General features: G+C 40.0%; 1 protein-coding gene across 2 annotated transcripts; it reads right to left on the bottom strand.

Moving 5' to 3' along the window:
- Positions 1-69: 69 nt before the first annotated feature.
- Smox (Smad on X) lies at positions 70-14,208 on the bottom strand. 2 transcript variants are annotated; one of them, XR_011800131.2, is made up of 7 exons: positions 13,823-14,208; positions 5,866-6,074; positions 5,520-5,743; positions 5,206-5,429; positions 4,753-5,066; positions 3,221-4,636; positions 70-1,454 (listed from the first exon to the last, which is right to left on the bottom strand). XR_011800131.2 is itself a non-coding variant. In XM_072005942.2 (6 exons), exons 1-6 carry the CDS (start codon positions 14,020-14,022, stop codon positions 4,368-4,370), a joined length of 1,440 nt encoding a protein of 479 aa, XP_071862043.1. In that variant the 5' UTR covers positions 14,023-14,208; the 3' UTR covers positions 70-4,367. The 2 variants fall into 2 exon arrangements, 1 of the variants encoding a protein (XP_071862043.1); XM_072005942.2 differs by having other exon boundaries at positions 70-4,636.
- Between the last annotated feature and the right edge of the window lie 230 nt (positions 14,209-14,438).

Below are 14,438 nucleotides of genomic sequence, written 5' to 3'. Positions count from 1 at the left end.
GCCGTGTACTTATGGGTATATTCGTAGCATTGGCGATATCGTTAGGTACAGTCTCTCCGTAACTATGAATTAATAAAAAGCGACAGAATCATGTTTATTAGACTTAATGTGTACATTTATTTATAATTATCATACAATCTCACACTCGATATTTATCGACTCGACGTCTCACCTATATACTCTCGCACTCGTTCTTTCAAGCTCGCGATTTTATCTCGTATTCTCGTAAAACATCTCATCCACACCAGGGGAACATCGACGATAACAACCGTCATCAAATGTATCGCACGCAAAAAAATTTCACGTCTTTTTAATATGTAAAAAAATATCTGATTTGTAGAAGTTATACTTATAGTCGATGCTTCCCTTTGTGTGCATGCGTCTATTAGCACACAAAATATATAAGTAGCTATAGAATTAAAAATTTATAAAATCGTCGGACCGCTCGATTGTTCGGCAGGTCAAGACACTAAACATATCTAGAATAGAAGTAAAGAAAACACAATGGTAACAATGGTAACAATTACGAATTTGTAAGGGAAAAAGAAAAACGAGAACGTTTATAATTTAACAATTCGTGCGCATCTGAATCGCGACTAACTATAGTCGCAGTCGGCTCGACGTTCTTGTACTTACAAAAAGAAAGAAGAAAAAAAACTTTGGCAATTGCTACACTTAATATACTTTGGCGAATTAAACGCGTTTTTCAGTGATCTGTCTCTTTCTTCACGTCATAGGTGTATTTATTTTGATCTTATGCTAACGTAAAACGAACGAGTAGGAGTTCCAGGACGACGAAGAAAGGCGAGGGCGGGTTCTTCGATTCCCCTGTTCATGTTTCCTTAATTAATATACTAGTGGCAGTCTGACAGAGAGGCAAGTGGTTGTTAAGTATTCAACGATCAAACATTTTAATTTTTCCTTATGCGAGACAATATCAATTAACACGAGTCCAGGTAGATGTGCATCATATATTACCGATATACAGTTATTTTCTTTCTCGTTTGTATTACTATTCGATTATTCGAGCTGCCCGACGATGTCGTGTTTGACTTTCACGAGGTCTGTATAAGTTTTTTTTATGATTTCGAACAACTTACGACGACATTAAATTTCCCTCGTGAATGAAACATCAGATATGCATGTTGTTTAGAAGTAGGAAATATCCTTATAAAAGATCAACGTATTCGTGTTATTACGTTGTGCAATTAATAATACTACCTAAGAATCAATAAAATTATATCGCTTAAAATCTCGTTTTTTTCTTTTTTTTGACTATCTTTTCCATAGCTACTGCCCAAGCTCGTCCTCCCTTCGATATTCTTCTAGAATTGGTAATGTAACACAATCATTGGAACATGGTATCTATTCGATAAAAATTTGTGATCGGTAAGTTCACGAATCGTCTTCGTCGCTGCTGTATCTCTTGATCTAACGACGTACAAAAGGCGGGTCTATGAACAGTAAAAAAAAAAAAAAAATAAAATAAAATATTAGAAAAATGATATAGGATATTACAGAGTGATCAGCTACATAATACGAACAAAAGACGTCGATCGATTCATGAGAATTTTTATGTATCTATAATGGATCAAAAATCACTTGCCTTTTCATTAAAGCGATTAAAAACTTAGCACATAATGTTTCTTCGTCAAAACGATTAAGACACTATTAAAAAAATAGATTTTTCGCATTTGCGATTATTCACGACAACGCTTTCTTTGCCTTAATAATTAACGGAAACATTCGATCGTTCCTTTCTACTTGATAAAATTTATACAGTTTTATACACGAATTAATGATTAAACCAATTGTCTACTATTTCAAAAGTTAATTAGAAAAATTGTAAAATGATCGATGCTGGCAAAAAATATATAAAAAAAGGAACCGATTCCTTATAAGATTTGACGTTCCTGTTGAGATCAAATCTCACATTCTGTGCGTGCAATTGGCCCCTATCGTACATAAAGACTCCATAGAAGTCGTGTATAGATTATTTTTAAAAATTTATTCGTTAAAAAAGAAGAAGAAGATAACTGAATCCATGCACTTGGTGCAAAGACTATTCGTACATCGATATTAATATATATCTCATAATATAATAAAATACGTAACTTCGTTATCTCATTTTTATGTTCATATGTTCTACGTGAAAGACGTTGAAGTTTCTAAAAATTGTTTTCCTTTTGTTTCGGTTAGTCTCGAATATGAAATATTTTATAAATTCTACGATAAAATAGAAACTTTTTAATACACTCGACTCGAAAACAATTTGTAAATGAATTTAAAATAGTGTAGAAACAATGTGCTCGATATATCTAAAAGCATCTCACATTCAAGGCCAGACCATTATTTTCTTGCACTCTCTCTTGATAAAGTTTCCTTATCCTTATAAATTTTCATTTTATTGTGCCTTTTGTATCGCTCGAAAACTGTATGCGCTTTTCCTACGTTCATTAGTTTCATATAAAATTTCAGAAGACATTTCAATTATATTGTTTCAAAGCTTAAGAGTATAATCAAACGATTGATTATCTTCTGCATGCAAAAACATCTTTTCTCTATAAAAAAAAAAAAAAAAACATCGTTTACGATCCTATACAACGAACCAACATTCCTGCAACGATTTTTAAATAACAAGTGATTCGCTACGCTGAATATCAACACCAAAATGTGCTTTTTTAACCCTCTAAGTGCCACGCAACGTGATTACGCTGTTCACATGCTATATCGGAAAATGCCATCGCATCTGTCATATAGAAATGTTACAATACAGAAACTTCAATAATAATTTTAAATTATAAACAACTAAATTAATAATGGATATTGTAAATTGTAAAACGGAGATCGATAAAAGGATAAGATTGGCTCTTGCCGATTAACTTCTGCGATAATTCGTGGCACTCATACGGTTAACGTTTGCTATGTGGCGCATAAAGTTTTAGATGCTCGATAGTAAATATACGTACATAATTTTCTGAAGTACTGATCAATTTTTTCCATGCGATATCAAGTAAATAGATATATCTGTCTACCATAGACTTCGTGCGCTTAGTACTCCTATCAACGTTAAGAAATATAGCGCTTATCCTTAATAAGAATATCAATTACTCGAGATAAGACACCTTAATACGTAACAACATTTTCAATTTCGACCCAGAAATGTCTGTTAAAACATTGTCCGCATTATGTGCTGAATGATTCGTCTGAACTGACTAACCATTCGCAAAACCTCCAAATACGCAGAAACATAACTATCTGACGTCCTGATGCGATCCATTATGAGAATATTTGAACATTCTGGTCCATCCAAGGATGTAATAACGTTAATGAAACGTGTAAATAGTTACGTACATGTTGAACACTGTAATCCTTCCGTATCGTTATCGTGTAAGAGAAATAGACTTTACAGATGTATTTCTTTTTTAACGCTTTATTCGTAGGAAAAACACTGACAAAGACTCCAAATAGACCAGTGCTGTTAGAAACTTTTCAATGGGTATACACGTTTACCCACTCTATATAGAAATTCTTCTCAGCAGACTATAAACAGTGTGAACGTACATAATATGTATTATTTTGTAAGGGCTGACGTATACTGTACGACTGAAGTGCGTTGACTTAACAAGCGATAAAAATATGTAAAGACTGAGCTTTTTTTTTTTTTTTTAACGTGATGCACGTATACATATGCACCTACATATATGGATACAAACGTACGCCCATATGTATACGTACATACACACATGCACCCACAGAGTCGCGCTTGTTTTCGCCCTGTTAATTCAGTTAAAATCGGATTCGTAACCCTGGATCGTAAAGCACTATATCCACATATCAATGCGGTAAGTGAGTCAATAGTATCTACTTATTTTGTTATTTGTTATTCTCAACCGTAACGTCCCAGTTTACTGAAAAAATTGGTTTTCTGTACTGGTGATAGCTGTATAAATGATATTTTCAACCGGTCTCATCTTCACTCATTTGCCCGCACATCGTCCTTTCCTTTTCTTCGTAGGAAAAATCGACGAAGCAACGCGATTCGAGCACTTGAGCGTTTCTATAACTAACCGATCGCCAGTTTTATTTTCATTCGTCCGAACGAATGCTTTTCTCTGGCACTTCGAACACGATCTCGTATTCCATGCACTTTTCAAGCTAGGATACACGTATACGCTTCGTAAAAACGGTGATCGTATCTATTTTTCTTGCACTGTTTATCACTGTGGTCGGTGGTGATTGGAAAGAATTCGGATAGAACAATAAATCCGCGGTAAGAAAAACCAATGTACACAACGACGACAACAATGACAGCATGTGAATTGTCCCTGTTTTCCCGCATCCATCAAGGAGAAAAGCATACAACCTTATGACATTGAGGAACAGGGTAAACGCGGCGATCCCATCTGCGTGAGTACCCTATCGAGCCACTGTAACGGACCGTTTAAATGCAACTCTATCCAACAAGGAGTCGACGTCACGGTTTGCCGACGATACGCTGCTCCCCAACCCTTTACAAAACTCATTCTGATCGTGCACATACGAGTCAACTGGTACACTGCTTCGAATCCTTGGGAAACTGATTGCGATAACAAAGCGGCAAATTCTTGGTTATTGAAGATCTTCAAGTTGCAACCTGCGAGAAAGATCAAACGAGAAAAGATCTATAAAATAAGCTTCGGTTTTAACGTTAAAAGAGAATACAAGAAGTACAGCGAACCTGTAACGTGTTACGTCGAATTATACACTTACCGGGTGGTATTTTACAAACAGTGGCAGGGTGCCAACCATAACGTTGATTACAATTAGGACTTTGAACAAAAATGCTCGAATCCGATAAACATTCGGCAAACACCTCACCACCAATGTAATATAATCTAGCTCCTTTCCCGATATGTCGTCTCGTCTGTTCAACCACGGTGTTACGATTAACGTTCGACAGTAAACCCAAACAAAAACGTTCGGAGTTACTGGGATCGGTGAATCCGTCCACCGTTATGCTCGGTTGCGACGCATGAAACGTCTCGCCTACTCTCGTATTCAGCTCGTAGTAACTTATCGAACACCTTGTAGGAACAAAAAAGAGAGAAATCAGATATGAAGAACAATTTGAATCGACCCTTGACAAGGATAATGCGTCAAACTGGATCCACGTTGCATGGAAGTTCGAGCATGATGTTGCGTAACCCGTGAACGATCACTCACCAAAATGCTGGTTCGCAATACATAACTGGTTGTGCGTCGACAGGACTGGGAGACAAACGCGATAAGGACATGTTATCGTTGTGATCCATGTTATCACCATCTTCGCTTATATATCCCGGAGGTGGAGTATCGGCAGGAGGATCCATGGACCCAGGCGCCGGATGTGGTGAACCCTGAACACTTCCTAGGCTCCCAACGCTAGCCGGACTTGTCGCCTGCATACTCTAAGAAAGAAAAAGATCCTCTTCTATCCAAAATAAAGTTTGTACGTGTTATTCTTCGAAATAAGAAGTGGAACTTTGTCCGATATCAACCTGCATTCCTTGATACGGATTGTTCTGTGGCTGTTGCTGTTGTTGTTGCTGCTGTTGTTGCGGTGACTGCGGTATGCTTTGTTGATTATGGTGCTGATGATTTAACGTCGCGTGGAAGCTCGTGTTTTCTGGCACGCTGACACTGAGCTCCTCGATGGAAGTATTGTATAGGACGGACTCGTCCCCGGCCAAGGTATGCCGTGGTACGAGAATGGCTGGCAAAACTAAAATTTCGTGCGCTGATAAACGATTGCGTCGATACAGAAAAAGCAACTTTTCGAAGTTTTAAAATTTCAGCAACATAAACAAAAACTGAAACCGTTAATGAAACGCGCCATCTACATACCTGGTGTTTGTATTCGTTGATAGTGGTACGGGTTGATGCAGACTTCGTCCCGTTTTTGCGTGAACGCGTACTCGCAATGCTCGATTGCCCTTAGTTCGTGGTGCGACTGTAAATCGGGCCAGCGCCAAAGTCGGCAGTAGATCACGTGCGGCAATCCTTTGCCGCGTACTCCTTGGACACCGTTGTCACCGACACCGCCGGGGCTAGGCCTTGCGTCCAGAAACAGAAATAAAATCAAATCTTTCCTAAGTATCTTTCTTTCGAAACTTTCGAAAGGGCTTAAAATCCTGCCACGTACGTACGTACGTACGCGAATCGTGTCACGCGACCGACCAGCCGGAAAAAAAAAACTTTGCGCAAAATTCGAACGAATCGTACGTACATCGATCGCGTAACTCGATTTACGGAAGTAGAATCGCGACTAGCAACGCGACACTTTCTCAAACGCGTTTATCGTCGTCGATGGTACGGCATACCTCTAAGAGGGTAACAACATCGCCGAAACATCGAGGCTTAAGCTAACCGCGAGAGCTCGACACCCGACCGAGTCGTAAAACTCTTGCTTTAATGTATATACGCTTCCAGCAAACTTCCTCCTGCTTCCTTTGCTCTCTCTTTTTCGCTCTAGACTCCTGTATTCGCGTCTGCCGCGCCGGAAGCGGTGGCGCCTGCCGACAAAAAGAAACTGCCGCCGTACATTCGCTGCAACGTTTCTCTCTTGACAAGGGTAGCTTGCCGAACGAATCGTCTCGCTCGATCGTCGATCACCACTCATCGTTCCTTCTTTCGATCTCTCCCTCTGTATCTTTCTCGTAATCGGCTTAGCCGACTCGAATTGGCTCGAGGGAGATGCAAGAGGCCGGAAACGGAGAAACTCATAGCCGACGAATGGAGGAAATGCGAGGCAAACGATCAGTGGCGGAAGTAACCGTGTAATTTTCGCCTATCTAGCGTTTACGATTCTGTCTCTCGGACGCAGATTTTTAAGAAACTAGTAATTAAACCCTTACCCGATGATGAAATATTTATTATTTCGCTTGCACGAGGACAGGGTGGTATTCGTGAGAAAATTTTCTCTCAAGTCGAATAACACCGATTCTTCGACATAAAAATCACCAACGCAACGATTACACGTAACGTTTCAACATTTTTCATCTGGCACCGTGTTGCAACAAAATTACAAATATTCGTCTAAACGGTTACTAAAAAGTTTATAAGACGGGCAGTTAATCAGAGATTAAAACGAATTCACCGTACGTATAACGATTTTTGAATCTGCTTTTCCTCTCGTTTCATCTTCGCAGTCCTCTTTCCTCCCCTCTTCTCTGTCCCTCGATCTCGCTCGCTTTCTCTGCCTATCTATCTGTTCGTCGTGTATAGTCTACGTGCGTGTGACCCTCAATTGGAATCGCTCGACACTACTCTTCGTTACATAATAATTCAGAAACGCTCGCACGGAATTTATATGGTAGTTTCCTGCGCGATCTCGATCTCAATTTCGGGCCTAAATTCGCGCGTCAAGTATTATCGCTACGATCCAGCCGAGCTTATCGAGCTGCCATAGGAGAAAGTATAGTTCCCGAAGATGCGGAACAAGACTTCGCGACCAAACGTTCGAACAGAACGGAGTTTCGCATTTCATCGACGATGATCTCATCATCATCTCGATGACAAATAAACGGGACGCCTGAACGGAACGTAATAAACGTCCGAAACGATTTTTAAAGTGAAACAACCAGGGAATAGGCATCTTATACAGCGTAACTTTGTATATACGATGTTTCGACGTGATTTGCGTTCTTCGGAAAATACAAATCATTCCGAACCGTACAAACTTCCTCGAAGCTTGTACGAAGCAAAGAGAAGAAGAGCGGAATCACCGCGGATGCCTTTACGAAGGTATTCGAGGAAACGTCGTCTCCTATGATACCGCGAGTATACGCGATCGTCCGCCTCCCTCCGACCTCCCAGTCTACTGTATCCAGTTGTTACGTAACGTCAATAGATACACGGACAACAATATTGCCGATTCTCCAACAATATCGAGTAACTCGAATGTCTCGACGATTCATTCGTAGCGACGCGCGCGCGGCTTTTATCGACCGCTTTGAAAGGTGGCCGCAGCGAGCCATCGCGTATCGCATTTACACCGAAACTTCTTGTCGATACGTCGATGAACCAATTGCCCGATCGGCCGATAGCTACGCCGATTAATAACCGTTCTGAGATCGATTCTCGATAATTCTCGAATCGTTAACGGAGATAAAGAGGGAAATCGTTAGGACGTAGGGCGCGGGGAGAGACCGCCAGGCGTAGGCGAGCAATGCGACGTAGCAGCGATCTCGTGATCGTGTGATTCGACAAATTTACGTTTTCGATAACAAGATCGCACGCTCGTGGATTATTGCATCGTTGGAAATATAAGACCCAACGTTGTAATTTCGCGGCAGCGACGCTACGCGATTCCGCGGAATTACATTTTCAACGATGCAATGCTCAGAGACGTGCGATTACGCTGTTGAGAAACTGAAGGTGCCGAATCACGTTGTTGGCGCTGTAAATGCTCAACGAGATTACATCACTCCAGGCCGGACCTTATATTTTCAATATCGAGTTACGGGAAATATAAATCTGTCGAACGATTCATCATCGTCGCGATACCGAAATCGCAACGATAACGCGCCGCTCGCCTGTCTGTATAACAGCGATACGATCGTGATGGCGATCGTGGCGGGCCAAAACAAACGAACGCGCGTAACTTAAACAGGGGATAAATTAAAAATATGCAAAATCGCGGCTAGACGAAATAGCAAAGTTCTCTATTGGAGAATAAGGAGAACGTAGCGATCCGTGGTCTCGTTCCTTCTGCAATTTCAGTCATCTTGCTGACGCACCATTGCCTACTCGAGGACAGAGAGTCGCATTCGCCGTGAAATTCTTTCCACGTATGCATCAAACGAGAGGCGCGACTTAATCGGGTTTAATCGTCGATTGCACGGACAACCAGACGGAGTGCGCTCCCACGTTTTTTAAAAGGAAGAAAGGAAAGAAAACAGACAGTACGTGAGCTGTGCACTTATTCGCGCTGGCTGCGATATACAGTGGCTGACGAAAGTATTCGAACGGCCGCTATTAAACCTTTAAACAACCGAAATATGCATGTCGATCTTAAGATCTGATAATAGTATCATATCTGCTGTAAGATACAAGTATCAAAATTATATGCCTAGAACCTGGAGCGAATCGAATAACGTTTGTAGAAGTTACGAAACGTTCGTTGCGATGATATACAGAAACAGGGTAACGGAAGTAATCGAACGGTATTAATTATACCTACCTTAGTTTACGTTAATGTTTAGTTGCGCCTCCTTTGGCTTCGATTACTGCTTGTACGACATGCGCTTTATTTATGAATTCCTTTCCGAATCTTAAACGTCTGGCTCGATACGTTTTATCGATGGATGATTTTTTTTTTTTTTCTTGGAATACCAACATGGAAATCGTTGTTTCGCAAAATCCTGTGACATAATTCCGCATGAACGTTCTTCCCGAAGTAGTATCGTGGTACGAGATATTTCGATCCTCTTTTATTTCGCGTATAATCATGTTTTCTTCTCTATCGGTTAGCTTTTCTGGTCTGTCTGTGCGATGTCTGTTTGCAACTATTTCCTCGGTTTCTTTGGATTTTTCGAAGATACAACGTATCGTAAACACGTATCTATCTAATAATTTGTCGATCTGCCTATATTTCCATCTTTGCGTACTCGCTTTATCTATCTCGGTTTTAATATCGATTCCCTCTCGAATATCCGTGTTTCTGATCTTTTGTAACTCCTTGTCAGCATGCAAGCCAATATTATTCACAGCGAAACACGAAGCTCGGTACACGATATTTCTACAGTTGAGTCGACCAACATTTCCACTGTGTGTACAGAAATGTATGCAAACTTTAACTCGCTTAACATTTAGACGTTCGATCACTTTCCGGACCTTGTTTTTGTACATCGTTGTAATAAATGCTTCGTAATATCTACAAATGCCGTCTTACGTTAATTGATATTTGTATCTTACAGCAGTTATAATACTGTTTTCGGGTCTTAAGTGTAACCTGCACGTTCTGATCGTTACGAGCTTTAACAACCAACGTTCGAATACTTTCGTGAGTCACTGTATAGCCCGGCTCGTCTCTGCTCGATTTACGCACGCACGCACGCACGCATTCACGCGAGCATAAAAACACATAAAACAGATAGAAGAGATCCTGCGTGTTCCACTATTTTTCGACGTTATGCCTCTTTAGGTATATCCGAACAAAAACAAATTCACGACGCATGGACAGTCGCCACGTTTCCGAGAACGCGAAAGTACTTTGAGCGGCTAAAAGTTTCGCTGGCCTCGGTAGGGACAAAGCGAACTCGTCGATAAGCCGGCAAATTTACGTTCGATTATCAGACGAAAAGCAACCAGTCGTCTATCGAATAATTTCACATACGTAGATAGAATTAACGCGATAGAATCGATGAGATCGAATCAACGGGATGTAAGGGAACGCGATCTCGTCAGAAACTTCTGATTACTCGTATCGATAACGCGATGACGAATTTCGCTTACGAAATAACGAAATGAGAAAAGAGCTAAGAGAAAGTTAACAGGGAAGAAGCTATTTTTGATAAAGCCAGCGAACGAAAGCAACGAGATTGATTGTATCATGTGGAACGAAGCTACTCTGATTCCGTTCTTGGATGCATACGCGCAACAACGAGTTACAAGGATAACCAGAATGCTTCTCGGAACGAAACGCATTTGCACGCTGGTTCACGGAATAATTTCCATTTTTCTATATACCTATTCTCGATGTATTTCGCGCGAGATGGAAACGATGATAAAGATCGTACGAAAGCTACAAGGTTATTGAAAAATTATCACGTCGCAGGTTCGTAGGTTTTACGAACGCGTTCGGTAGGTAAACGAGAATCGACGCGAATTCGACGAACGACGTTATACGAACTTACGTAATTCCTGCTACAAGTCATGCTTTTCTTTCGACGAAATAAAAAATCAACTACTACGAAATCTGTGTCATTCATTTTTTACGTAAATACCCCTTGCTGTATCGATTTCGTTACGTAAACAATGATTAATCTAGGTACTGGCAAGGAGTATTGTCGATAATGCGTGCGATTCCATAATGTAAATAGGACGTTTCGATCAGACTCTACCTACCTAGAAGAATGGTACGTACGAGATTCGCCTGTTCGTTCACACTGTGATATAATCGAAAAAGTTACGGTTCGGACAAAGGTCTTGTTTTCTCAGACAGATAAAGAAGAAACAATGATAGCAAAACTTTCATCCGACGATGATACGCGATATTTGATTTTCCTCCTATCTTTCGATCTATACGGTAGAACTTGGTTTATTTGAAGACAATTTAACTTTTTTATTCTAGTAGATGATAATGGAAAAACCGATCAACTATCGTTATACGAACTTGAATTGTTTGAATTATTTGTCTTCCAACGATTACGGGTAAATGAAATTCTACCGTTTGTACATGTGTGCGTGCGTGCGTGTATGTGACTACCTACGGTTAAATAAATACCTCGTGGTCGATCGATCCAACAACGCGAAAATTCATGTCTAGAAAAAAAGGTATGATGGTTAAAAAGGTTGTGATAACGCAACAGTGTAGCTGGTAAAGCTACCAATTTAGCGTACCTTTACAGTCAAGAGAAAAACAGAAGAATATGTACTTCGTAACATCGGAACAACTCGGCTCGGCGTGTGCGCGCGACGAGCAAGTATGTAATTCCCTGGAATAGGAATTACCTGGTGTAAGCGTGCGCGCGAGCGAATCGCGGCACAAAGTCAAACATTAGCTAATGACCGAGTATTCTCCAGGTAGATGGTTATTTAATCGAGGCGCGACGTTGTGCGGAGCGTCAGATAACTGAGCGAAATCGAATTTCCGGACGCGTATCATGCGATCGCACGGTGTGCGATCTCGATCGATCGAAAAACTGCAACAGACAGAGATTCCCTGACGCGATGAGACGCGTCGTCGGGAAACGGGAAACGTAATGCAAACCGAAGCGAACGAAACCGCGAAGCAAACGCGTTTCGTTCGAGTTACAAAAGGATCTGCCTTTCTCGATGACAGACTTTCCCTCTCTTCTCTGAATATCCTTGAACGCGCGACAACGTGGCTAGGATTACTATTAATAAAGTCGTTACGAGCTGCGCGCCGAGCTACAATCGATTTCGATATACGATTTATTCACGCACACTAACTAGAACCAGCGTATCCTAGCTAGGTTATCGATATTTATCCTATCGTATACTATCCGATAAATATTAACAGACAGCGCATGGCATATACTTGAAGCAAAAATTATGTCACAAGAGTATCACGACGAGCCATAATATTGTAGAACGTTCTTATTATTAAACGGCTCTAATTATCATCGACCATCATTAGCAGCAACTGTCTAATCCTGTCGCGGTATCCAGTATTCGCTAAAACACACAGTACGTGTTATTAATATAGTTGAAGCATATCCGCTTGCGGAAAACGCAAATGACGGTACGTACAATTTAAGTATTACGCCTATTGAGAATATTCGAGCTTCTGGTACCACTGGTTACTAAACGAAAAATAAGACAATCGTAATGACAAAGAAAATTCTAGCGTAAAAGGATGGATACCGAAGAGCAACGTGACTCACACGTGAGTTTCATTCATAACGCACATTTCAATCGGAACGGATGCTGCGTGCGTTCATCGCCGCTTATTTTGATTGGAAACGGAAAACGAGAAACACTACCGAAATAAATCTCATTTGCATCGTTTTCCGTATAGGACATTGTTACGCATGGTTCCGTCTAATTATTTGTTTGCGATCGCATCTTCCTTAAAATTATTACATAACTACTAAGATAACGATGTACAATCGACACGTACAACTATCGTACGGGCTATCGTATCGTATCGTACCTACAAAAAATAAACAAATATGTAACCGTGCATAATAACATTAGTATCGTGTTGAATTTGTATTTGTATATGTATGTGATAATTAATACACAACGTGTCAGGAAATGTACGTGTAACGATTATTTGTGATCCGTATAGAAACTAGATTGAAAACAGCCTTTCAGGTTTTTACTTGAAAAAAGAAGAAAAAGAAAAATAGATGTTATAGAATGCTAAGCGAACTCTCTAACATATGAAAATAGAACGTACTCGTAGGCAAGCACTCGCGCGATTTTAGATCGGCTAACTCTAAAAGTGATAACGGAGAAACCGAATCTCTCTGAAAGAATGACATGTATTAGAATTTCGAAAGTAATATTAGCAACCGATGATATAATTCCAAATGGAAAACTTCTCGAGTTTTGTTTATCCCAAACTGTATAAATAACGAATATATACTAAATTATGTGAACTCGATTGATTACAAAATTTTAAGAAATTTAAAGCACAGCTCCGTTCAATATTTATATACTGTAATGACCAACAAACGTACGGCTATGCGTGTCTTAACCACAATCACGATCGAAATTATGATACTACAGTGGAAACACTTGGCACAATACAATTATGAGGTGAAGTTTATTAAAATACCGGACTTGATAAATCTATTAAAAAGAGTGGAAGATCGTCTTTTGTTTATATTGGTCAACGGTAAAAAGAGCTGTCAGTGGACATACAATGTGACATACGTACGAATACATGATACGTAAATATGAACGGCGAAGTGCACACACGAACGCTTTCTATTTCTCCGAGTTTCAATGCAGATGATACAAATAAATCCAATACCCGAATACCTTACGCTGACATCGTACGTACCATGAAATAGATATAAAAATGAATGAACAATAGTGAAAAAAAGTATAATTCCATTGGTTGCAATATTTATATACACGCAAAAGCATATAAAGTAAATAAGCGTACCTCGGTATAGTAATGCACTTAGTGTTGCAACTTTGCGTAGTAATGGCCTTCTCGAGTTCGTCGAGGCCGGTGGATTTTTTTAACTTTTTAACCAGACTTTTAACAGCTTTTTCACTCCATTTGTCTTCTCCTTCTGCTTTTTTCCAACCCAACAATCGTTTAACGATAGGCGGGTTAAAGCTGGATAGCATCGAAGTCATGATTTGAGTTACGAGAATTGCGCGCGACCTGCATCGGGCTGTCTCGACGTACTACGACACCAACGAATTTTCACTCGCGGTCTTAGCTACATAACCCAGGCAGGGTTACTAGTCGATCAACGTTTATCGCGAACTATTCAATCTTGATGAATGCGAATTTCTCATACGGGCGGCGAAAACTTTGCCACAGCCGCCATTTTGTTCTTTAAGCATATTCGGTGAAGCTCGGTAATCTTCGGTTAATTTCGACCAAACCATCGAATATACGCACAATAGAAAGCAATGTTACAATAAAATTACGTTAAACTTCACTCAAATTATATTCTTATTTGTTTAAAGTTAAACAAATTTCAATCCGTAAATCAATCCTATTTACTAATAATGCCTTTTGCAATAATGTATAATATAAAAAAAGT

The sequence above is a fragment of the Bombus fervidus genome, chromosome 6 (assembly GCF_041682495.2).
Source record: "Bombus fervidus isolate BK054 chromosome 6, iyBomFerv1, whole genome shotgun sequence".
Taxonomy (NCBI): domain Eukaryota; kingdom Metazoa; phylum Arthropoda; class Insecta; order Hymenoptera; family Apidae; genus Bombus; species Bombus fervidus.
This window is presented reverse-complemented; position numbering and strand designations above follow the sequence as displayed.

Excerpts from the sequence above, each read along its gene's own strand:
- Smox (XM_072005942.2), bottom strand. The coding sequence starts at position 14,022 with ATGACTTCGATGCTATCCAGCTTTAACCCGCCTATCGTTAAACGATTG. Across the intron at positions 5,430-5,519 it reads ATCCGTATCAAGGAATGCAG|AGTATGCAGGCGACAAGTCC; the intron begins GTTGATATCGGA and ends TTTCTTTCTTAG. Across the intron at positions 5,067-5,205 it reads TATTGCGAACCAGCATTTTG|GTGTTCGATAAGTTACTACG; the intron begins GTGAGTGATCGT and ends TGTTCCTACAAG.